Source organism: Triticum dicoccoides, chromosome 3B, assembly GCF_002162155.2.
Source record: "Triticum dicoccoides isolate Atlit2015 ecotype Zavitan chromosome 3B, WEW_v2.0, whole genome shotgun sequence".
Classification (NCBI taxonomy): Eukaryota; Viridiplantae; Streptophyta; class Magnoliopsida; order Poales; family Poaceae; genus Triticum; species Triticum dicoccoides.
Window position 1 is genome coordinate 816,211,399 of NC_041385.1, and position 25,327 is coordinate 816,236,725.

Here is a 25,327-nt window from a genome sequence, read left to right on the forward strand (position 1 = left end):
CCAGCTCCGCAACCCGAGGATCCAGAGAGATCCCGGGATCCGGCCTCCGAAGAGGATCCGGACATAAAGGTGGAGCTAATCGACGGGGTGTTCCACCAGCTCAGCATGGACAATGCTTTAGTCGCCATCACGGCCGACTATCCCGGACTATATCCGGCTTCCCAGGTGATTGCGACCGAAGTCCTGACACCGTCATTCCTTCCTTGCTTATTTCTGACCACCGTATATGATGGCATTGTGCAGGAGGCGCCCCTAGGGCGAGAAGCCGAGCCCGTGATGGCTGACCAACAAAGGCCAGTCCGGACCAGTAGGCGGAAGAGGAGCGCGGCACGGACTGAAACGTCGCCACAAAGGTGTAGCTCACAATTCATTATTTAGAGCAACGTTCCTAGGAAGCGTTTGAGTGCTCATGACCTTTGTAGGGAAAAAAGCGCCCGCCGGACTGCGGGCGTGGAGGTTGCCAATCGAACCTCTACCAGCCAGGCTCCAGCACCTGGTCTGGAGGGGGAGGCGAGCGCAAGGCGCGAGCCGGACGTTCCTCCGACGGAGGATGCCGACAGACTGTCCGCCACCAAGTCTGAGGTGGAGAGTGCCATGAATCACAGGCGCCGCCGGACAGTATTTCGTGACGCGTCCTTCTCCCCCGAGGCGTTGAATGCCTTTAACGCGGGGGACGCGCACCTTCGTGCTGCTCAAGATGGTTTTACCAGAGCCACAGAGCAGTATGTAAAAGACATACGGGTAAGAGAATTTAATAGTTGTATATGCCCGTAGCCCCCGAGACTTAAAGTAGTTATATTAACTTATTTAAGGATCATATGAAACGTAGGATCTTACCGAGAAGAATACCCAACTGTCTCAGGAGCTGCAAGAGTGCAAGGCCCAACTTGAGGCCACACTCTCTGGCGCAGGAGGAAACACAGGGACCTCTCCTGGTAACGCATTATTTTAGAAAGATAAGTAGCGTTTGGCCTTTGCGCAAGTCTAAAAAATGACGTTGCAGGTGCTGCTGGACAAGATCCGGACAAGCAAGAACTTCTGCGCCAACTAAAGGCCAGCGAGAGGGTGCTGCATAAGGTGCAGCATGAAAGGAACAAGCTCCAGGATGCCCATGCCCAGCTTGGAGAAGAGCTAAAAGGCGTTCGGGCCGAGCTATCGGGCTCCGTTAAGGAGAATCAGCGGCTTCGTCGCGGCATCTATAGTAAGTGCTTGAGCGAACTCCTTTGAAAAGAAGAGTTCGGCGAGGAAGTCAATTTGACAGAATATGTCTGCAGGTATGCTCACAGGTCGCCCTGCGGAGGAGATGCCCATATCAACGGGTGATCAACTTCCTGAATTGTTGCAACTGATCGAATGAGGTCGGCAGGCAATGAGCGGCGTTTTCCAGGCTTTATGACCAGCCTTCTCCTTACCCGAGGGTCTTGGGGAGCTTGCAGAGAAGCTTCAGGGAGTGCGGCAGCGCTTCCATTTATGGAAGATTGCGGCCTGCCGCCAAGGTGCCAGGGAGGCCTGGGCCATGGTAAAGACGCGGTACAAGAAGGCGGATCCCAACCACATGGCCGAAGTTGGACCTGTGGGGCCCGATGGGAAGGAGATCCCTGTGAGTTTAGTATACGGCCAAGTAGAGTTGGCCGCTAAATTTTCCCAACAGGACTGTAAATTAGACAACCTGTTAGACAGGATTGAGGAAGAATACAGTCAGTCGATTTGACAATGTATTATAAAATGACATGTAAAATGCCTTCTAGCCAGATTGTAGATCGTTTGTCTTTGCCGACCTTTTCGCTTCGACCTCGGGACCCTAGAGTCCGGAGTGTGTCCGAATACCTTCTTGGTTATGAAACAACCGGGGTATGCATGGAGACCAGGCATAGGGGTCATTAGTGCTTTATCAGACAAGTGCCCAACTAGTTATGTTATATTACATGGGTAGTAAGAAACATCTTCCAGGGAGAATAGTTCCGTTAAGGGTTCCTTTCCTCTAGGGGTGGCATGCCCTAAAGTGCATGTCCGGACTGCGAAAAGAGCAGAAAAACATCTGGAGGCAGGTAAATAAGTGGATAAAAAATCATCTTTTAAGTCACTGACCGAATATTCCCTTAAGAATGCTAGTTTTCGGCTTCACCCAGTCTGAGGTACACATTCGGCTGACCCGGCAGTAACAATCGCAGAGGTGCTCCCTTTACCTCCTAGCCGAACAATCGGGAACGTAGGGGTAAGCACAGGAGCCAGGCAACCCAGCTTGGCCAAAACTTAAGTCATATCGATGCATATAATGGTGAATAAAAGGTACATGTGGAGGCTTGACACATGTGCTGGGCATGAAGCCCTTATAATTAAGCTTCTGGTAAAGAAGCCCCCAGGTATAATGAGTGCGGATAGCACATCAATTGCGCGCGAATGATGCGCAAGTAGGCCTTTTAAGGCTTTGATGAATAGGGTTTGAGAAGAAAAAGATAAACAAAAGGCAGCTGAAGTAAAAAAAATTTGGACGGGGGGAAAGGGACGAACTCTTAGTCCGACGCTAGGCATAGAATCTTCGGAGGTGGGCTGCGTTCCATGGGTTCGGCTCGAGTCGGTTATCCGACGCATTTCTTCGAGCCCGCTGCTGATAGAATGTGGAACAAGCCTTGGCAACGTCGCGTTCTTCCTCCAATGCGTCCAAGCTGTCCTGCCGATCCAACTCGGCTTCTCTTTCTTCATACATGCGCACTCGAGGTGAGTCATGAATGATGTCGCAGGGCAAAACTGCCTCTGCGCCGTATACCATAAAAAATGGTGTGAATCCGGTAGTACGGTTGGGCGTTGTCCGCAGCCCCTAGAGTATGGAGTCGAGCTCCTCTACCCAGTGCGTGTCAGATTTCGTAAGGGACCGCACTAGTCCGGGTTTGATGCCGCTCATTATTAGACCATTTGCTCGTTCCACTTGACCGTTGGTTTGAGGATGATAGACTGAAGCGTAATCGAGCTTGATGCCCATATTTTTGCACCATGATTTAACCTCATCGGCCGTAAAGTTCGTGTCGTTATCGGTGATGATGCTGTGGGGGACACCATAACGGTGTACTACCCCGGATATAAAGTCTATCACTGGTCCGGACTCTGCCGTTTTAACTGGCTTGGCCTCTATCCATTTGGTGAATTTATCCACCATGACCAATAGGTACCTTTGCTTGTGGGTTCCCCCTTTAAGTGATCCAACCATGTCAAGCCCCCAGACCGCGAACGACCAGGTAATGGGTATAGTTTTGAGGGCGGTGGGTGGCATGTGGCTCTGATTAGCAAAGAGCTGACGACCGACGCATCTTTGGACTAAGTCCTGAGCATCTGCCCAGGCCGTCGGCCAATAAAATCCTGTACGGAATGCCTTTCCTACAAGGGCCTGGGCTGCGACGTGGTGTCCGCCTAGTCCGGCGTGAATTTCAGCCAGAAGGTCTCGCCCTTCCTCTTCGGAGATACACCTTCGAAGGACTCCGGTTGTGCTTTTCTTATAGAGTTCTCCCTCATGGACCTTGTAGGCTTTATATCGCCGGACTATGCAGCGGGCCTCATTATGGTCTTCGGGGAGTTCCTACCTAAGCAAGTAGGCTAGGAACGGCTCTGTCCATGGGGCGATTACTGCCATTATGTCGTGAGCTGAGGGTGTTGTTTCGTCGGCTGGATCGCCGGTTATGTCAGATTGCTCTGCGGCTGCCTCCGGTTTGTTATTTCCGGACTCCTCTTCCCATACTACGGATGGCTTGAACAGCCGTTCCAGGAAGATATTTGGAGGGACAACGTCATGTTTTGCGCTGATGCGTGCCCGTACGTCGGCCGCTTGGTTATTATCTCTGGCTACATGGTGGAATTCAAGTCCTTCGAACCGAGCTGACATTTTAAGGACAGCGTTGCGATAGGCTGCCATTTTTGGATCCTTGGCGTCAAAGTCTCCATTTACTTGGGATATTGCGAGGTTTGAGTCCCCGCGCACCTCTAGGCGTTGGATGCCCATGGAGATTGCCATCCGGAGGCCATGTAAGAGGGCCTCGTATTCGGCTGCGTTGTTGGAGTCCGTGTACATTATCTGAAGTACGTATTGGACTCTGTCCCCGGTTGGGGACGTTAGTACGATGCCAGCCCCCAATCCGGCCAACATTTTGGAGCCGTCGAAATGCATAATCCAATTGGAGTATGCACCGTATTCTTTAGGGAGTTCGGCTTCAGTCCACTCAGCGACAAAGTCAGCCAAAACTTGCGACTTTATAGCTCGCCGGGGTTTGTAAGTTATATCGAATGGTAAGAGCTCAATGGCCCATTTTGCAATCCTGCCCGTTGCGTCGCGGTTATTTATAATGTCATTTAGGGGTACTTCGGAGGCCACTGTTATCGAACACTCTTGAAAGTAGTGTCGGAGCTTCCGGGATGCCATGAACACCGCATACGCTATCTTTTGATAGTGCGGGTAGCGGGACTTGCAGGGGGTTAAAACAGTGGATACGTAGTACACTGATTTTTGAAGAGGGAATTTATGCCCTTCTGTCTCTCGTTCTACGACGAGCACCGCGCTTACTACTTGATGTGTTGCCGCGATGTATAACAACATAGGTTCGCCCAGGTTGGGCGCAGCCAGGACCGGATTCGTTGCCAATATGGCCTTTATTTCTTCGAGTCCGGCAGTGGCAGCATCCGTCCACTCGAAGTGTTCGGTGTGCCTGAGGAGGCGATAGAGGGGCAATGCCTTTTCTCCTAGGCAGGAGATAAAGCGGCTGAGAGCCGCCACACATCCAGTCAATTTCTGGATATGTTTGAGGTTTTTTGGAATATCCAGCTGTGATAGGGCTCGGATTTTGGCCGGAATTGCTTCAATTCCTCTACCGGATACAATGAAGCCCAAGAGCTTTCCGGCTGGTATGCCGAAAATGCATTTTTCCAGATTCAGCTTGATGTCATATGCTCGGAGGTTGTCAAATGTGACCCTCAAATCGTCTACTAGAGTTTCGACGTGTTTGGTTTTGACGACTACGTCGTCTACGTATGCCTCTACTGTTTTGCCGATCTGGGTAGCCAGACATGTCTGAATCATGCGCTGATATGTTGCGCCAGCGTTTTTAAGTCCGAAGGGCATTGTGTTGAAGCAGAATGGTCCATATGGAGTAATGAACGCCGTTGCGGCTTGATCCACTTCTGCCATCTTGATTTGATGATAGCCGGAGTATGCGTCCAGGAAGCACAATGAATCGTGCCCTGTAGTGGCATCGATGATTTGGTCGATGCGGGGGAGGGGGAAGGGGTCCTTTGGGCAGGCTTTATTTAGGTCTTTGAAATCGACACATAGGCGCCAGGATCTGTCCTTCTTTGGTACCATTACCAGGTTTACTAGCCAATCCGGATGTTTGATGTCTCTGATGAATCCGGCTTCCAATAGTTTGGCTAGTTCTTCTCCCATTGCCTGTCTTTTGGGTTCGGAAAATTGTCGAAGAGCCTGTTTGACTGGCTTGAACCCTTTTAGGATGTTTAGGCTATGCTCTGCCAACCTGCGAGGGATTCCTGGCATATCTGAAGGATGCCAGGCGAAAATGTCCCAATTTTCCCGAAGGAATTCTCGCAGCGTGGCGTCTACATCAGGGTTCAACTGTGCCCCGATGGAGGCCGTCTTTGTCTGGTCCATTGGGTGGACCTGGAATTTTATAATTTCGTCCGCTGGTTTAAAGGAGGTGGACTTGGATCTCTTATCGAGTATCACGTCGTCTCTGTGCACCATAGCGTGCAGCGCGGTGAGTTCCTCTACCGCTAGGGCCTCCGATAGTGCCTCCAGGGCTAATGCGGTTGTTTTGTTTTCGGTGCGGAGTGCTATGTCCGGATCGCTAACGAGAGTGATTATCCCGCCGGGCCCAGGCATTTTGAGCTTCATGTACCCGTAATGGGGTACGGCTTGAAAAATTGTGAATGCCTCTTGTCATAATATAGCGTGATATCCGCTATTGAACGGGGCCACTTGGAACGTGACTTCTTCGGATCTGTAATTGTCCGGCGAGCCGAACACCACATCGAGTGTGATTTTTCCGGTGCAGCGCGCTTCCCGGCTAGGGATTATTCCTCTAAAGGTTGTGCTGCTTCGCTCAATGCGGCTCCAGTCTATTTCCATTTTTTGAAGAGTTTCCTCGTAGATGAGGTTTAGTCCGCTGCCGCCATCCATGAGGACCTTTGTAAGTCGAAAGCCGTCCACTATTGGACTAAGTACCAATGCGGCTGGTGCTCGGGCTGTTCGGAATTTAGGTTCGTCGCTGGCGTTGAAGGTGATGGCTGTGTTGCTCCATGGATTTGTTGTTGCTACTTGATAGACTTCGGCGAGGCTACGGATTGTTCGTTTCCGTGTATTATTTGATGCGAAAGTCTCGAAGACTGTTGATACCGTACCGGTATTGTTGGAGTGGTTTTCTGGGGCTAGAAGCTCCTTGCCACTTTTGGCCACCTGCCGTAATATCCAACATGCTCGAAGGCTATGTGTTGGGATGACGCCCTCTGTACTGTGAATTTTACAGGGTCCGCTAAGCCATCCCTCCAGTACGGTTCTGTGCCCTTTATGGGGTTTTTGCTTTTTGGTTTTTGTATCTGGTGCGTGAGTGTAATGCACCCTTTTGTTGCGGACTGGGGTTGTATTCGGGGCCGGATTGTCCAAAAACTTATTTTCGGTTGTCCAGAAGCTCTCCATCGCACAGTACTTTCGTACTATGGACGCCAGGTCAGCGAAGCGTGTAATTTCACGACGGCTGACGGCGTTCCAGATTCCCTCGTCCGTGCAATTATTGCAAAAAATTGAGATTGCGTTTTCCTCTTGGCAGTCCTTTATCCTGTCCATAACCAGGAGGAATCTGGCCCAGTAATGATGTACTGTCTCAGCGGGCTCTTGCCGGATTAGAGATAGATCGCATATGTCTGGGCGGGTGGGTGGTTTTAAGTCCGGAACCCTACCCATCTCAAGGCTCGAAGGCCGAGAAGTTTCCAAATTTGGAAGCTTGGATTGCTGGACGTTGTCCAACGAGTCTGGTCCGATGCCTGACTTTAAGTTCAGTGCTTGATCGAAGTCCGTCCCTCCGCGGGAATCCGGCATGGGGGTTCGGGAGCCCGGACATGACTAGTTTTCAATACAGGAGAAGGTCGCCGCATTGTTCCTCTACCACTGCAACATGGTGGGTGACCTGGGGAGAGTTAATCTCTCTCAGATCGGTTTTAAGCCCAATCTGATTGTAGTCTGTAGCGACTCCCAGGGCGGCGATGCGATCCAAGAGCTCGTTTACGGACGAGAGCTCTATTGGATCCAGCCGCTCGGCGAATTCCGAGCTGACGTGAAGATTGCTTTTGACGACTTGAGAGGTCATTTTCGAAGCGGTGGCCGGACAGGCGGTCATAAGAAAACCACCTAGCCGGATAGTTTGGCCGGCGGCCAAGGCTCCTTTGGAGAAAATACCGTCCTTGAAGACGGGAGGAGGCATCCTTCCTATCGGTGACGGCACAGAGGAACTCTCAATGAAAGCACCAATGTCGGTGTCAAAACCGGCGGATCTCGGGTAGGGGGTCCCGAACTGTGCGTCTAGGCGGATGGTAACAGGAGACAAGGGACACGATGTTTTACCCAGGTTTGGGCCCTCTTGATGGAGGTAAAACCCTACGTCCTGCTTGATTGATATTGATATTGTGGATGTTTACAAGAGTGGATCTACCACAAGATCAAGGAGGCTAAACCCTAGAAGCTAGCCTATGGTATGATTGTAATGGTTGTTGTTGTGTCCTACGGACTAGACCCATCCGGTTTGTATAGACACCGGAGAGGGCTAGGGTTACATAGAGTCGGTTACAATGGTAGGAGATCTACATATCCGTATCGCCAAGCTTGCCTTCCACGCCAAGGAAAGTCCCATCTAGACACGGGACGAAGTCTTCAATCTTGTATCTTCATAGTCTTGGAGTCCGGTCGATAATGATAGTCCGACCGATGATAGTTCGGCCGAGGATGGTAGTCCGGCTATCCGGACACCCCCTAATCTGGGACTCCCTCAGTGGGATTCTTTCTTGACCACGTCATCAATAAAGCCAGAGAATACCATGTGGAAGTTGATTTCAATTTCTAGGGGATTGTAAGAGATCTTACATATTGTATATGTATGTAGCCAGTAGCGTCGGATAGATAATATGAAAACTTGTTGTTGGACCAATCTCTTGGAGAAGGAGAGGTCGATCGATCACTTCTCTCGGTATGCATGACGAATTTCTGTACTTAATGGTTCCCTTCATTTTCTTACTAGCTAGCCTGTCAAGGGCCTCTCTATGTACAGTACGTAGCATCGACCAAGCACGGACATAAGAGAGGACACTTCTCTCTATTAATTAGCTAGCTAACACAATATATGAAACACCTAAATTAACCCCCTAAAACCCCCAAATCCCCCTTTAAAAAAAAACAAAAATCCCAGCCACTTAATTGCTGACGCGTGGATGCCTTTTGGTCCCGATTGGTGCCACCAACCAGGACCAAAGGCCCTCCTGCCTGGGCTCGGCGCACCGGCCACATGGAGGCACATCTGTCCCGGTTCCTGTTAGAACCGGGACTAAAGGGGGGAGGCATTAGTAACGACCCTTTAGTCCCAGTTCCAGAACTGGGACTAAAGGCCCTTATGAACCGGGACAAATGCCCTATTTTCTACTAGTGACATAACACCACTAGAGGAGAGACAACATACATCTCATCAAAATATCGAACGAATACCAAATTCACATGAATACTAATAGCAAGACTACAAACGTAAGTACTCACAAAGCATATTCATGTTCATGGTCAGAGGAGTATTAATATGCATTAAGGATCTGAACATATGATCTTCCACCAAATAAACCAATTAGCATCAACTACAAGGAGTAATCAACACTACTAGCAACCCACAGGTACCAATTTGTGGTTTTGATACAAGATTGGATACAAGAGATGAACTAGGGTTTTGAGAGGAGATGGTGCTGGTGAAGATGTTGATGGAGATTGACCCCCTCCCGAGGAGAGGATCGTTGGTGATAACGTTGGTGATGATTTCCCTCTCCCAGAGGGAAGTTTCCCCGGCAGAACAGCTCCGCCAGAGCCCTAGATTGGTTCCGCCAAGGTTCCACCTCGTGGCGGCGGAGTTTCGTCCCGTGAGCTTGCTTCTGATTTTTTTCAGGGTAGAAGACTTCATATAGCAGAAGATGGGCACCGGAGGGCCACCAGGGGGCCCAGGAGACAGGGGGCGTGCCCAATAGGGGGAGGGGGCGTCCCCTACCCTCCTGGCCAGGGTGTGGGCCCCCTTAGGTACTTTCTTTGCTAAAAAATTCTTATTAATTCCAAAAATGACTTTCGTGGAGTTTCAGGACTTTTGGAGCTATGCAAAATAGGTTTCCAATATTTGCTCCTTTTCCAGCCGGAATCCCAGCTGCCGGCATTCTCCCTCTTCATGATAAACCTTGTGAAATAAGATAGAATAACCATAAGTATTGTGACATAACGTGTAATAACATCCCATAATGCAATAAATATTGATATAAAAGCATGATGCAAAATGGACGTATCAACTCCCCCAAGCTTAGACCTCGCTTGTCCTCAAGCGGAAGCCGAAATCAAAAAAATGTCCACATGTTTAGAGATAGAGGTGTCGATAAAAATAAAATACAGACATGAGGGCATCATGGTCATATTTATAACAAAAACATATATAGATTTTGTCATATGATTTCTTATGCTCAAGTAACAATCTATTCACAATGTCAAGTATGGATCATAAACTTTATTGAAAACTAACAAACTAAAATCTTAGTCATTGAAGCAATTGCAATTTATCATAACATCAGAAAGAGTCAAGAATAAAGCTTTTCAGCAAGTCCACATACTCAACTATCATATAGTCTTCTACAATTGCTAGCACTCACGCAATACTTATGGTTATTAAGTTTTAATCGGACACTGGGAAAGATAGGGGCTTATTGTGTTGCCTCCCAACGTACTCACCTTTGGGTGATGTCAACAGTAATAGTTCATGCTAACTTACATCCAATTGGATATATATATCAGGATCTTTCCAACACGAGGTGCTTGCCAAAGGATAAAATGAAAAAGGGAAAGGTGAAGATCACCTTGACTCTTGCATAAAGTAAGACATAAAATAAAAGATAGACCCTTCGCAGAGGGAAGCAGAGGTTGTCATGCGCTTTTATGGTTGGATGCACAAAATCTTAATGCAAAAGAACGTCACTTTATATTGCCACCTGTATATGGACCTTTATTATGCAGTCTGTCGCTTTTATTGCTTCCATAACAAGATCGTATAAAGCTTATTTTCTTCACACTAGTAAGTCATACATATTTAGAAAGCAATTTTTATTGCATGCACCGATGACAACTTACTTGAAGGATCTTACTCAATCCGTATGTAGATATGGTGGGCACTCATGGCAAAACTGGGTTTAGGGATATTTGGAAGCACAAGTAGTATCTCTACTTGGTGCAAGAAATTTGGCTAGCATGAGGGGGGAACGGCAAGCTCAACATGTTAGGAAGATCCATGACAATATACTTTAACTGAGATGTGAGAAAACATAAACCATTACGTTGTCTTCCTTGTCCAACATCAACTCTTTAGCATGTCATACTTTAATGAGTGCTCACAATCATAAAAGATGTCCAAGATAGTATATTTATATGTGAAAACTTCTCCTTCCTTATTACTCCCTATTAGTTGCAACGATGACGAAAACTACGTTTGTCAACTCTCAACAACTTTTATGCCTCATACTCTTTATATGTGAAGTCATTACTATCTGTAATATCAATGTGAACTATTTTATTCTTTTTATTCTTTCTATTTTCTCAAGATCATAGCCAGATAGCAAAGCCCTTGACTCAACACTAATCTTTATTATAGATAGCTCACAGACTCGATTACATAAAGGGATCACAAAGCAAAGCTCAAAAGTAATTCATACCGAAACTTTATTCTACTAGATCAAGATATTACTAAAAGGATCGAACTAAGTAAAACGGTAAAGATAGGAGTGTGATGGTGATACGATACTGGGGCACCTCCCCCAAGCTTGGCAGTTGCCAAGGGGAGTTCCCATACCCATGTGATTATGTCCCCTTCTTCAGAGTTGGTTTTGTGATCTTTTTGGCGATGATTCCCCTCAGGTTACGATTCTCCTCCTCGAGCTTATTGACTTGTTGCTTGAGGTTCATACTTTCCTTGCAGAGCTTGCCTGTTACGGCTAAAGCTCCTTTTACCCAAGGGTGCTGCATAGCTTCTGGAGAACAAGTGAAACTCTTTTTCATATTTTCATAAGAAAGAAATTTAACGTTGGAAGGGATGACCGAATTTGGAACAGCCGAGCTCTGTAGTTCCCCCGTCATGAATCCTGCTTGGAAGCGGGAGGTAACTTCTTGATCTTCCTCCATGGCATCTATCCTTTTGAAGTCGGCCTCCATCTCATCCTCCGTTGATGGTCCAAAGTGATAAGCATCGCTATTTGCTCCTGGACCTGGTGTCGGGTGAGACACTCGACTCTCCCCGACTGACTCTTGAGAAGACATCTTGCTCTAAATCTGCAACAGAAACAACTCGAAACAAAGACAGAGGATTTTTGCATGATACGGTGGTCAAACCTTCGGGAGATTATATAATGATTTTTTACCGACCAAAAGAAGTAATGTGCGAGAAAACGGAGTCCGGGAGGCACACGAGGTGCCCACGAGACAGGGGGGTGAACCCTCCACCCTCGTGGAGGCCTCATGTCCTTCCCAGATTACTTCTTGCTTTCCAAAATTATTAAATATTCCAAAACGGAGAAAAATTGCCATTAGAACTGTTTTGGAGTCGGTTTACTTACCGTACCTCATACCTATTCCTTGTTGGAGTCTGAAACATTCTGGAAAGTGTCCCTTATGTATTCCTCCAGGGTTACGGTTTCAATAATATTAGTTTCAATATTAATAGGATTACCTGAGATATAATGTTTGATTCTTTGACCGTTCACCACCCTCGGACTTGTGCCTTCGAAGTTGTTGATTTTTATGGCACTGGAATGGTAGACCTCCTCGATAATGTAAGGACCTTACCATTTAGAGAGAAGTCTTCCTGCAAAAAATCTTAAACGAGAGTTGAATAGCAACACATAATCACCTACGTTAAACTCACGCTTTTGTATTCTTTTGTCATGCCATCTTTTAACTTTTTCTTTAAACAACTTGGCATTTTCATAGGCTTGGGTTCTCCATTCATCAAGTGAGCTAATATCAAATAACCTCTTCTCACCGGCAAGTTTGAAGTCATAGTTGGGCTCTTTAATAGCCCAATATGCCTTATGTTCAAGTTCAAGAGGTAAGTGACACGCTTTTCCATATACCATCTTATACGGAGACATGCCCATAGGATTTTTATATGAAGTTCTATAGGCCCATAATGCATCATCAAGTTTCTTGGACCAATTCTTTCTGGATCTATTAACAGTCTTTTGCAAAATTAATTTGAGCTCTCTATTGCTCAATTCTACTTGACCACTAGACTGCGGGTGATAAGGAGATGCAATTCTATGATTAACATCATACTTAGCAAGCATTTTACGAAAAGCGCCATGAATAAAATGTGAACCACCATCAGTCATGATATATCTAGGGACTCCAAAGCTCGGAAAAATAACTTCTTTAAGCATCTTAATAGAGGTGTTATGATCAGCACTACTAGTTGGAATAGCTTCTACCCACTTCGTAACGTAATCAACAGCAACTAAAATATGTGTATATCCATTAGAGGCAGGAAAAGGTCCCATATAATCAAAGCCCCAAACATCAAATGGTTCAATAACAAGAGAATAATTCATAGGCATTTCTTGACGTCTACTAATATTACCAATTCTTTGACATTCATCACAAGACAAGACAAACTTACGTGCATCTTTGAAGAGAGTAGGCCAATAAAAACCGGATTGCAATACCTTATGTGCAGTTCTGTCTCCCGCGTGGTGTCCTCCATATGGTTCGGAGTGACACTTGCGTAGGATCTGTTCCTGTTCATGCTCAGGTACACAACGTCTAATAACACCATCTACTCCTTCTTTATAAAGGTGTGGGTCATTCCAGAAGTAATGTCTTAAATCATAAAAGAACATTTTCTTTTGCTGGTATGTGAAACTAGGTTGTATGAATTTAGTAACAATGTAATTAGCATAATCAACATACCATGGAGCAGTATGAGAAGCATTAATGACCGCTAATTGTTCATCAGGAAAGGTATCATCAATAGGTAGTGGGTCATCAAGAACATTCTCTAGCCTAGACAAGTTGTCTGCAACGGGGTTCTCAGCTCCCTTTCTATCAATAATATTTAAATCCAATTCTTGAAGCAAGAGAACCCATCTAATAAGTCTAGGTTTAGCATCTTTCTTTTCCATAAGATATTTAATAGCAGCATGATCAGTATGAATAGTAACTTTAGAATCAACAATGTAAGGTCTGAACTTATCACAAGCAAATACAACTACCAAGAATTCTTGTTCAGTAGTAGCATAATTTCTCTAGGCAGTATCAAGAGTCTTACTAGCATATTGAATAACATTTAATTTCTTATCAACTCTCTGCCCTAGAACATCACCTACAACATAATCACTAGCATCACACATAATTTAAAAGGGTAAATTCCAATCAGGTGGCTGAACAATAGGTGCAGTGATCAAAGCTTTCTTAAGTATTTCAAATGCTTCTACACAATCATCATCAAAGACAAAAGTAATATCTTTTTGCAATAAATTAGTCAGAGGCCTAGACATTTTAGAAAAGTCCTTAATGAACCTCCTATAAAAAAAGGCATGACCAAGGAAACTTCTTATACCTTTAATGTCCTTGGGACATGGCATCTTTTCAATACCATCAACTTTAGCTTTATCAAGTTCAATACCAATTTCGGAATTTTTATGCCCCAAGACAATGCCTTCATTAACCATAAAGTGACACTTTTCCCAATTCAGGACGAGACTAGTGTCTTCACATCTCTGCAAAACTCAATCAAGGTTGCTCAAGCAATCATCAAAAGAGGATCCATAAACGGAGAAGTCATCCATGAATACCTCACAAATCTTTTCACAAAATTCAGAGAATATAGCCATCATGCATCTTTGAAAGGTAGCAGGTGCATTACATAAACCAAAAGGCATACGTCTATAAGCAAAAGTACCGAAAGGGCAAGTAAAAGTAGTTTTTGATTGATCCTTCGGTGATATAGGTATTTGAGAGAAACCAGAATAACCATCTAGAAAGCAGAAATGTGTATGTTTGGACAGTCTTTCTAGCATTTGATCAATAAAAGGTAAAGGGTAATGATCTTTCTTAGTAGCTTTATTTAACTTACGGAAATCAATTACAATCCTATAACCTGTAATAATTCTTTGCGGAATCAATTCATCTTTATCATTAGGAACAACAGTAATACCTCCCTTTTTAGGAACACAATGGACAGGGCTTACCCATTCACTATCAGCAACGGGATAAATTATACCTGCCTCAAGGAGCTTTAGTATCTCCTTTCTTACCACTTCTTTCATCTTAGGATTTAACCGTCGTTGAGGATCTCTAACTGGTTTGGCATCTTTCTCCACTTTTATTTTGTGTTGGCATAGAGTGGGACTAATGCCCTTAAGATCATCGAGAGTATATCCAATAGCAGAATGGTGCTTCTTCAGAATTTCCAAAAATCTTTCCTCTTCTTGCTTTGAAAGGTTAGCACTAATAATAACAGGATATATCTTCTTTTCATCAAGATAAGCATATTTAGGATTATCAGGTAATGGTTTAAGATCAAACACGGGATCACCCTTGGGTGGAGGAGGATCTCCTAGGATTTCAACAGGCAAATTGTGTTTCAGAATAGGACCCCGTTGAACGAATACTTCATCTATTTCCCTTCTTTCATTCATAAACATATCATTTTCATGGTCTAGCAAATATTGTTCTAACGGATCAGTAGGAGGTACGGCAATAGAAGCAAGACCAATTATTTTATCCTTACTAAGCAATTCTTTATCATGGGGTTGTCTATGAAATTTAGCAAAATTAAACTCATGGGACATATCACCCAAGCCAATTGTAACAATATCCTTTTCACAATCAATCCTAGCATTCACAATATTCATTAAGGGTCTACCAAATATAATGGGACAAAAGTCATCTTGTGGGGAACCAAGAACAAGGAAATCAATAGGATATTTGACATTCCCACACAAGACTTCAACATCTCTAACAATCCCAAAAGGCTTAATAGTATCTCTATTGGCAAGCTTAATTGTAACATCAATATCTTCCAACTCAGCAGGTGTAATATCGTGCATAATTTCTTTATATAAGGAAAAAGGTATTGCACTAGCACTAGCACCCATATCACATAAGCCATGATAACAATGATCTCCTATTTTAACAGAAATAACAGACATGGCTACAACAGGTCTATATATCTTAGCATCTGCTCTAGCAATGTTAGCGGTTTCACCACAGAAGTAAATAACATGCCCATCTACATTATCATCCAAGAGATCTTTAACCATAGCAATACTAGGTTCAACTTTAGTTTGCTCAGGACGGGTATATGTTCTAGTATTACTCTTACAAACAATAGTTGAAGTTTTAGCATGATCCTTTATCCTAACAGGAAAAGGTGGTTTCTCAACATAAGTAGTGGGAACAATAGGATCATTATAAGTAATAATCTTTTCTTCAACTGTAATAGGTGCAACTACTTTTACTTCAATGGGAGGGTTATATTTAAACCACTTCTCCTTAGGGAGATCTATGTGAGCAGCAAAAGATTCACAGAAAGAAGCTACTATCTTAGAATCAAGTCCATATTTAGCGCTAAATCCACGAAAAGCATCGGTATCCATAAAAGATTTAACACAATCAAACTTAGGTGTTATACCTGACTCCTTACCATCGTCGGAACCCCAATATTCAGAGTTGCGTTTAATTCTTTCCAATAAGCCCCACTTGAATTCAGTAGTCTTCAGCATATAAGAACTAGAACAGGAAGTATCGAGCATGGTGCGATCAGTGAGAGAAAGCCGAGCATAATTTTTTTGAATAATCATTTCTCTTGAGAGCTAATGATTAGGGCATGAATATAACATTGACTTAAGCCACCCCCAAGCTTGAGCGATGCTTTCTCCTTCGCGAGGCTAGAAATTATATATGTAATTAAGATCACGGTGAACAAGATGCATAGGATAGAACTTCTGGTGAAATTCCAACTTCAATCGTTTAAAGTTCCAAGATCCCGTATCATCACATAGCCTATACCATGTCAATGCATCTCCCTTCAAAGATAAAGGAATACCTTCCTTTTGACAACATCATCGGGAATACCTGCAAGCTTAAATAATCCACAAACTTCATCCACAAAGATAAGGTGTAAATCGGGATGCAATGTTCCATCTCCTGCAAAAGGATTAGCTAGCAGTCTCTCTATCATACCTGATGGAATCTCAAAGTAAATATTTTCAGTAGGTTTAGTAGGTTGAGGAGCAACTCTTTGCTCTTCTGGTCGGGGTGAAGATACCCCGAACAAGCCCCTCAAAGGATTAGTTTCCATAGTAACAAGTGACAGAAAATTTTAGCACACTATATAAATGTTTCCTTACCAAGTTCCACTCACCAAAGGCGCTTCACTCCCCGGCAACGGCGCCAGAAAATAGTATTGATGACCCACAATTATAGGGGATCTATCGGAGTCCTTTCGATAAGAGTGTCGAACCCAACAAGGAGCAGAAGGAAATGACAAGCGGTTTTCAGTAAGGTATTCTCTGCAAGCACTGAAATAGTAGGTAACAAATAGTTTTGTGATAAGATAATTTGTAACGGGTAACAAGTAATGAAAGTAAATAAAGTGCAGCAAGGTGGCCCAATCCTTTTTGTAGCAAAGGACAAGCCTGGACAATTTCTTATAATGAGAAAAGCGCTCCCAAGGACACATGGGAATTATCGTCAAGCTAGTTTTCATCACGCTCATATGATTCGCCTTTGGTACTTTGATAATTTGATATGTGGGTGGACCGGTGTTTGGGTACTGCCCTTTCTTGGACAAGCATCACACTTATGATTAACCCCTATTGCAAACATCCGCAACTACAAAAGAAGTATTAAGGTAAACCTAACCATAACATGAAACTAGTGGATCCAAATCAGCCCCTAACGAAGCAACGCATAAACTAGGGTTTAAGCTTCTGTCACTCTAGCAACCCATCATCTACTTATTACTTCCCAATGCCTTTTTCTAGGCCCAAATAATGGTGAAGTGTCATGTAGTCGATGTTCACATAACACCACTAGAGGAGAGACAACATACATCTCATCAAAATATCGAACGAATACCAAATTCACATGACTACTAATAGCAAGACTTCACCCATGTCCTCAGGAACAAACGTAACTACTCACAAAGCATAGTCATGTTCATGATGAGAGGAGTATTAATATGCATTAAGGATCTGAACATATGATCTTCCACCAAATAAACCAATTAGCATCAACTACAAGGAGTAATCAACACTACTAGCAACCCACAGGTACCAATTTGTGGTTTTGATACAAGATTGGATACAAGAGATGAACTAGGGTTTTTGAGAGGAGATGGTGCTGGTGAAGATGTTGATGGAGATTCTCCCCCTCCCGAAGAGAGGATCATTGGTGATGACGTTCGTGATGATTTTCCCCTCCCGAAGGGAAGTTTCCCCGGCAGAACAGCTTCGCCAGAGCCCTAGATTGGTTCCGCCAAGGTTCCGCCATGTGGCGGCGGAGTTTTGTCCCTTGAGCTTGCTTCTGATTTTTTTTTCAGGATAAAAGACTTCATATAGCAGAAGATGGGCACCAGAGGGCCACTAGGGGGCCCAGGAGACAGGGGGCGTGCCCAGCAGGGGGGGGGGGGCCCACCCTCCTGGCCAGGGTGTGGGCCCTCTTAGGTACTTTCTTTGCTAAAAAATTCTTATTAATTCCAAAAATGACTTTCGTGGACTTTCAGAACTTTTGGAGCTGTGAAGAATAGTTTTCCAATATTTGCTCCTTTTCCAATCGGAATCCCAGCTGCCGGCATTCTCCCTCTTCATGATAAACCTTGTAAAATAAGAGAGAATAGCCATAAGTATTGTGACATAACATGTAATAATAGCCCATAATGCAATAAATATTGATATAAAAGCATGATGCAAAATGGACGTATCAGACGCCATGGCCGCGCCCATCCCATTCCTCGTCCCCATGATTATCCCAGCACCCGTCATTGCACTCGTACTCATCCGAGAATTGCCGGCCATGGACCCGATCATCGAGGCGGAATCCCAGGGCATACCGGCCCTGGTCGAAGCATTCGTCAACGCCCCTAGCAATGCCACAAATGCCAAATTTCGCTGCCACCACACTATCTGTCTGTCAACAAGTAGTTTAGTTTAATTATAGTTTTATGAATGTGAAGTTGTGACTTTCCCCCTCCTATCCATGAATTTGTAATGCAATGTTAGCTTAAATTAGTGTTGTGATCCTTTGAACTGAGTTGTGGAGGGTGGCATTTGGGTGCCCCGACATCGGCTTTAACAGTAAATTGAAAATATGTTTTTCTCTAAAAAACAATGTATTTTTTAGAATCAAAGATGGTCGAGTGTATTAGGAGTGTGTAAAATTTCATCGGAAAATGATTCAACAGAGCTTTAGGCAAAAAAAACCCCAAAAAACTTGGTTGTCAAAGATCTTTTTTGAGAAAATGCATTTTTGAGAAGTACCTACAAAGAAACATGGATGCCAGCCGTCATCGCCGATTCCGAGGAACCATTGCGTCTTTGACCACACCATCATGCCACTAGGGGTATGAATAGTAGAAGAACCCATTGCGACAAATAAGTGTCCAAATTGTAGCCCATAGGCTCAGATTTCGCTGACTTTCTTGACTCCTCCCTTGCACGTGTACGTCATGCTCGGTGACTCTCTATCAAATTACTTTTACAAATAATCTACCCTTGGTGCGTCCTAGATAGCTCATGGACATCATCTACATGCCATAAGTGTCGTTGGGCGCACAGAAGGAAGAATAAGGAGGAGACAGACTCTTATGTTGGGTCAACCTCATTTGAGAAGTTAAGTTTAGGGGAAGGAATGGGTGGAAAATAGCTTAATCTATGAAAATTTGAAGGATTAAGGTTGGGAAATAGTTTAGGAGATTAAAGGAGATGGAAAGGGCTAGAGATGCCCTTAGATGGATGTCTTTGAGGAGAGTGCACACCACTTCTTCGCGTCAAACTCTACATTTATTTTTTGCCTGTTTTTATCATGCATACTTACTATACTCAAAACAGAGATGGATACACCTAAAATTTATGTACAATTATTTATGTGGAACACCCTACTTTATATTATATATTATGCATGCATCGATACTGTTTATCTTAGATCATTTTCTTATATATACAACATACGTTTTGGTCCATGGTTAAACATGTATGATAGTATATGCCATTATTGTGTTACAATCTGCTAGTGATGTAGACGCACTCCTGCCTTTTGCTTCATGACGTTCTCCAGTTCTTCACAAAATGCTGGACACTCCTTGCTCATTGTTCGTTGGGTTCTCTGTTTCAATGGGAAATATGATGAAGTTGTAAGTTCTTGGGAATAAAATTGCCATTCCATGGTTGATCATAATGACATATATATTAAGATAAAAATTTAAAAGTTTATGACACATTTGTAGTGTTACTGCTTAGTGTATTAGAAAAAAATGGATACCACGTAGGAATCCACATAAAGATTCATAAAAATATCATCCAAATATCCATTTTTCGCTAGTACAACTAATCGACTCTCGAAGGAGTAGAGGCCTATAGAGTGGGAAAAAGATCCATGCATTCTATCGCATCCATATATGTCATTGCCTAACGAATTAAGGGGATGTTCCCTTGTTTACTTGTTACACATCCCATGCTTAATGGAATCAATTGGCCACACAAGCAAAACATCATTTCAAGAGTTTTGGTGTTTAATCATGTCATAATATATCCTTTTCCCTTGACATAAATCCAAATACAACAAGCTTGATCTATTCCATTAGTTGTATCAGCATGATCATGATGCCCCCTCCCACCCTTTAGTTTAGGATGGAAAGGATGTGAGAGAAAAAAACAAGACCAATCGAGGTGCATGTGGGTCTAGCTACATTGGATTAAGACCCTGTCACACTTAGATTTAGTGTAGTACGAACCGACCCAGCCTACGCAGCTACGGTAAGAAGCAAAGTCCTCATTCAACCAAGTGCTCGTCTCTCCCATGTCAAAAGAAAGACCAAAACATTGGGATAGTGGCGGAGCTTAGTGCAAGGCTAAGGGGGCCGTGGCCCCCCCAACATTAGGCAAAACATTGAAGAAAAATTACTATGCAGGGATTATATAAGAAAAAGATCAATCTTTACCCTCTTAGTTTTTCATGTTTTGGCTTTTGGCCCCTCCTGAGATTCCTGCCTAGCTCCGCCACTGATTGGGAACATGTCCTCTTTGACAAGTGTGCGATGATTGATCACTAAGGAATGTTGATATGTTTGGAGGTTGAATCCTTGGAGCCCATAATACATTTTCGACAAAAGGGTGGATTTTATGAACTCAAAATGAAGCATCAAGTGGATACAAATGCAATGAGCACACACCCGGCCTCTCCATAATTAGGATGCACACAACCAGAACCAGAACCACACAAATGCACAGAAACTAATACAAAACCGAAGCTATTCCTAGTGGAGGAAAAAAAGAAACCCCAAAGCGATTAAAACATTGACGACAAACTACTACAATGACCATATCCGCATCAACCATGTCTTCACATCATAAGGACAATGAGAAAGGTTTTCAATTAGTAAAGTCTCAAGGAAGGAATGGTGCTCAAGCGCTGACGTCGCCTAATACAACCACCAATAGGGAGGTCTTGAGTTTTCACCATGAAGATAAAGTCCAAACAAATCGTAAAGAAATGCCTTCAATAAGGTAATGATGAAAAACACCTTCATTGCCAGGTATAGGCAATTAGGGTCATGCAATGGGTTTTTTGCCTGGAGCTTGAGACTGAGTATTCGAGGAGCATCACCAAATCGTAGTCATCAACATATTGTCACCACCACTTTACGTGATCCCAATAGCTAAATGTACACCATGGTCTTGACATAAGACACCACACAAGTGAAGTCCATGCCCACACAAGCATATATTCAGACCGCAACATGTGCCAGTCGCCACCAAACACTCAAAATGACGAAGGTCATCGTATAACATGAGGTGAAGATTGGCGAGGGAGGACAGTCACAGGCACGGCCAACATCCCAATACGGGACAGTCTGGTAGTCTTGTACCGTCCTCCCATGTGGCGCCAAATTGATCGGCAATACATACTCCTCGTTGCCACCGGATCTGAAGGTCTAAGACCCTCGACCCATTGCATGAACCACCTAGCATCGCAGGACCATGGAGCCATCCGTGCGCCAAAGTGAAGGGCTACCTCGTTGGGACAAAGATGGATGTCGCCATCACCTGCGTACCAGTAGATGGGATCACGACCACCGACGCCTCACCATCACAAACCATTGATCCGCTCAAAAACACCACCATCAATGCTGCAGAGCCATATTCCTTGCTTCAAGTGGTTGCCGGTAGATCACGTGTCATTGTCGAAGGCTACTAGAGCAAATACCTCCCCACCGCTACCTTCATTGACCCATCCCGGAATTTAGCCTGGCCACTGGTCTCTAACGACGACAAGGGGAAAGGAGGATGGGGAGGTAGGAGGCATCGGTTGTGGTTATATTAAGGGAGGAGGGAGCGGTTGTGAGGAGGGAGAAGGAGGGAGAGAATGCAACTCGAAGCCCAAAAGATGGAACTTGGTCAACCTAGAATGACGAGGTTTCATGTAATCCCTACTATATACTCTTAAAATAGTTCTTGGTACTATAACCAAGAACCATTTGAGCAGTCGGATAGACTCGTTGTGATCTGTTTTGTCATTTTTACTATACATATTCCTAGCATCAGCTTCGTCCTTGCAAATTCTGGTCAAGGTAAACGAAATGTACCATTCACCATTTGTTGTACTATGCCACCCTTTTAAATTCAAAGTGTAGGCTACAGTCCCCACCACTGATTTGAGTTAACAATCATGATCTTTTATTGGGGATGGGGTTGGGGGAAGATCTATGGAGGTCGAAGCAAAACGTCATTCCAATATTACAATAAACTAACTTGCATTTGAAGTAACTAACTTACATTTAGTCCTAGTAGTAGATAACGGGTGGCAGTGCCTGACCAGATACGATTTCATATATAGCAAAAAAATAGCCCCCAAAAATGTCCTCAAATTAAACACTTTAGAAATAGAAATAGACGTGCCTTTTGCTGAGTTTTAGCTCATCGTACTATATATTGTTTGTTAAGATAAAATCATAAGCATCCACATGACATATTACCAAAAGGAAGCCACAAAATATCAAATCGCAAGCATCGATGACAGAGATTACCAACAGGAATTAAAGGCAGATGTGTACCTGAAGATGAAGGCTGTAGAACGTCCTGTTCTGGAATGCGGAAGTGGACGAGCTGATGAGGCGAAGACCTTCATTCTCCAGCACGTTGATGCACTTGGACAAGGGCAGATCTCCAGCCATAGTGCTCACCAGGCTGACCTGGACCATGATATCCCTGTCGTCGATGCAGGTGGCGGACACAATTGGAGCCGTGTTCTCCCTCATGGTCAGCACTCCCGGCTTGCAGCTGGCCCGCGTCAGCTCCTCCTTTTTCTTCTCCAGGCCTTCCACCTGCTTCTGCAGCTCTGGGATGTACTTGAGCACCCGTGAAACCGTGATTGGAATGCTCAGCTTCTTCTGCAACACAGTTAATTGAAGGAAAAGATAAATTGGTTGGATGCTCATGACAGAACCTCTCCCATGTACTATATGAGAGCCACGGAGGAAGATGAATGAGTCGGGTTTAATTAAACGATGTTATTACGGTGCGATCGTCTTCGGGGAGGAGGGAGCGGAGGTCGGAGTAGAGCTCGTTGAGTTCCTTGCGTCGGTCTCGCTCGTAGGCGTTGTGGCTGATCTTGCGATGGGAGCCCGAGCCGTCGCCGTCGCCGCCCGAGGAGGTGCCGTTGTTGACGGTCGGCGCTACTGGGATGCCGTGGTTTCCGAGGCCCAGCCACTGCATGGACGGCGCGAGGTGGTGGTGGACGCCGGTGCCGGAGAAGATGTCGGGCTCCAGCAACGACATGCTGCTCGCGAACGGGTCCTCGAACAGCTGGTAGTGGTGCCCCATTGCAAGCCGGCAGCTCGCGGCAGCTTGCGTCTGATTGATCGACGAGTTCGTGTGGAGAGGTTAGAGACGATGGATGAGAGAGGGAATCTAGCTAGCTTAACTAGCTTCCTAACCACCGAGCAATCTAGCTGCTAATTGATGTCATTTTTCTTTGTGAGTCGCAAGAGGAAGAGGCAATAGTAGCCTGGTAGTAGGGGAGGAGGCTCACTAATCTAATTTTATTGAGATGATTAGTATTAACTACTTCTCATGGCTGGTCTGATCTATGGAGCCTGCTTGAGCTCCCATTTATATAGGCCGAGGGATGAGGGGATGTCAGTGTCACATGCCATTATAATTTTCAGATTACTAATTTTAGGGGGAAAATTATGAGAATGGGAATAAAAAATAAATTGAGAGTAAGGGTTTTACCTTGTGCTGCTCAAATATCCATGCAGAAGTTGTTAATATGAAAATATCGGAAATCAATAAATCAATGATATCATGAAATAGTTATACTTTGTGGGAATGACAGGAGGCTACTCATTGTGGGAGTATCATATACTGATATCATGCCCCTCTCTCTCCCCATGCATATGATACTAGTGTATAATATACTACCTTCGTAGTGCATAGTATCATAAAGTAGTATCATATATGATCTCATTTATTGCTATGCATAATACATAATAGCATAACATTTATTATGATACAATATCTACCTTTCTTCTTTTATTATCTGTTACATCAACACGTTTGCTAGTTCTGAGTGCATATGATACCGGGTAAGATACCACCATGATGGCCAGCCTGAAATAATAAAGGTGGAGCTGGTGAGAGGATACTGCAGTGTGCTGAACACTATGGAGAACTAGGAATAATGCTTGTTTTTGCCATAAATTTCATGGTAATCATTTTGCTGTTACGTTTACTTGGGAGTAGCTGTATAGCTACATTAACACTTGGGCGTTTCTCCAGATGGGACAAGGTCAAAGAAGATTTGAAGATGGAGCTGCTATGATGATCAAGACGGTGATCCAGGAGATGAGCACAGGAAGACTAGGATGGGCGCCCGGTGGTAAGAAGAATTCAAGGTTGATGCTTTGCCGAGAGGCTTTTGCGCCGATAACCTTTGTAATTAGGATTTGATGGGGAAGTATTTCGCCATGTTGTTTTTGTTATTTCTTCTTGAATATGCACAAGCATGCGTATCATATATTATAAGGAGAATGACTTTTGCCCTCCACATCAAGTTATTACGACAATGTAACAACTTGTCTATCATACATTATACCAACCTAAGGAACTACTCTCGCTGAGTCCACATACACAGCCCTGCAAAGAAATTTTCTAGATCGCCCTTGAGTAGCCCTGCTTGTTTCCATAAGCGACCTTCCCTCTCGATAGTCCGTATTACCTAGATGACCAATGGTGTCTTGCCATCAAAGACGATTGCATTCCCTATGCTTCCAAAACATCGACATGCATATGATGATGAGTGCCCATCCATCCTTCCTCCTGTGGTCCTCTCACTCTTTGCTAGCACACCACTGCCCAATTTTGTCGTCAATCGTAGGTATCCAATCTTGCTGTCCCCAAGCGGTGCACACCACCGTCCAAACCTATCTCGCAAGAATGCATGGAAGCAAGATGTGGCCGATGGTTTCTCACCAGTATGCGTGTCCGATTTGTGATCATGCTGCTTTTGTTGTTGCTCTTGGGGTTCTAATCCCCTGTTATGTTTTCTTTTCTTTTGAGGTTCTCTTAGTTCCAACCTTGTAAACTTGCAGCGATTTATTTAATGAAAATTGATGGGGAGGCCTGTTGTTTCGGAAAAAATAAGGTGGAGCTGGCGACACAAGTGATGTTTACCGGGCAGCACAGATATGGCGGTCTAGGCTTGGATAGAGGCCCCTACATATTAGTTTTGTTTGTCCTTGTTTATCATTGTGCCTTTTCTATTTGTCCCCACTGCGTCATTGCATGCATC

At 44.3% G+C, this 25,327-nt stretch overlaps 1 protein-coding gene across 1 annotated transcript; it reads right to left on the reverse strand.

Moving 5' to 3' along the window:
• Positions 1 to 19,301: 19,301 nt before the first annotated feature.
• LOC119278664 (protein IRON-RELATED TRANSCRIPTION FACTOR 2-like) lies at positions 19,302 to 23,601 on the reverse strand. Its single transcript, XM_037559998.1, has 3 exons — positions 23,053 to 23,601; positions 22,590 to 22,925; positions 19,302 to 19,642 (listed from the first exon to the last, which is right to left on the reverse strand). Exons 1-3 carry the CDS (start codon positions 23,356 to 23,358, stop codon positions 19,547 to 19,549), a joined length of 738 nt encoding a protein of 245 aa, XP_037415895.1. The 5' UTR covers positions 23,359 to 23,601; the 3' UTR covers positions 19,302 to 19,546.
• Between the last annotated feature and the right edge of the window lie 1,726 nt (positions 23,602 to 25,327).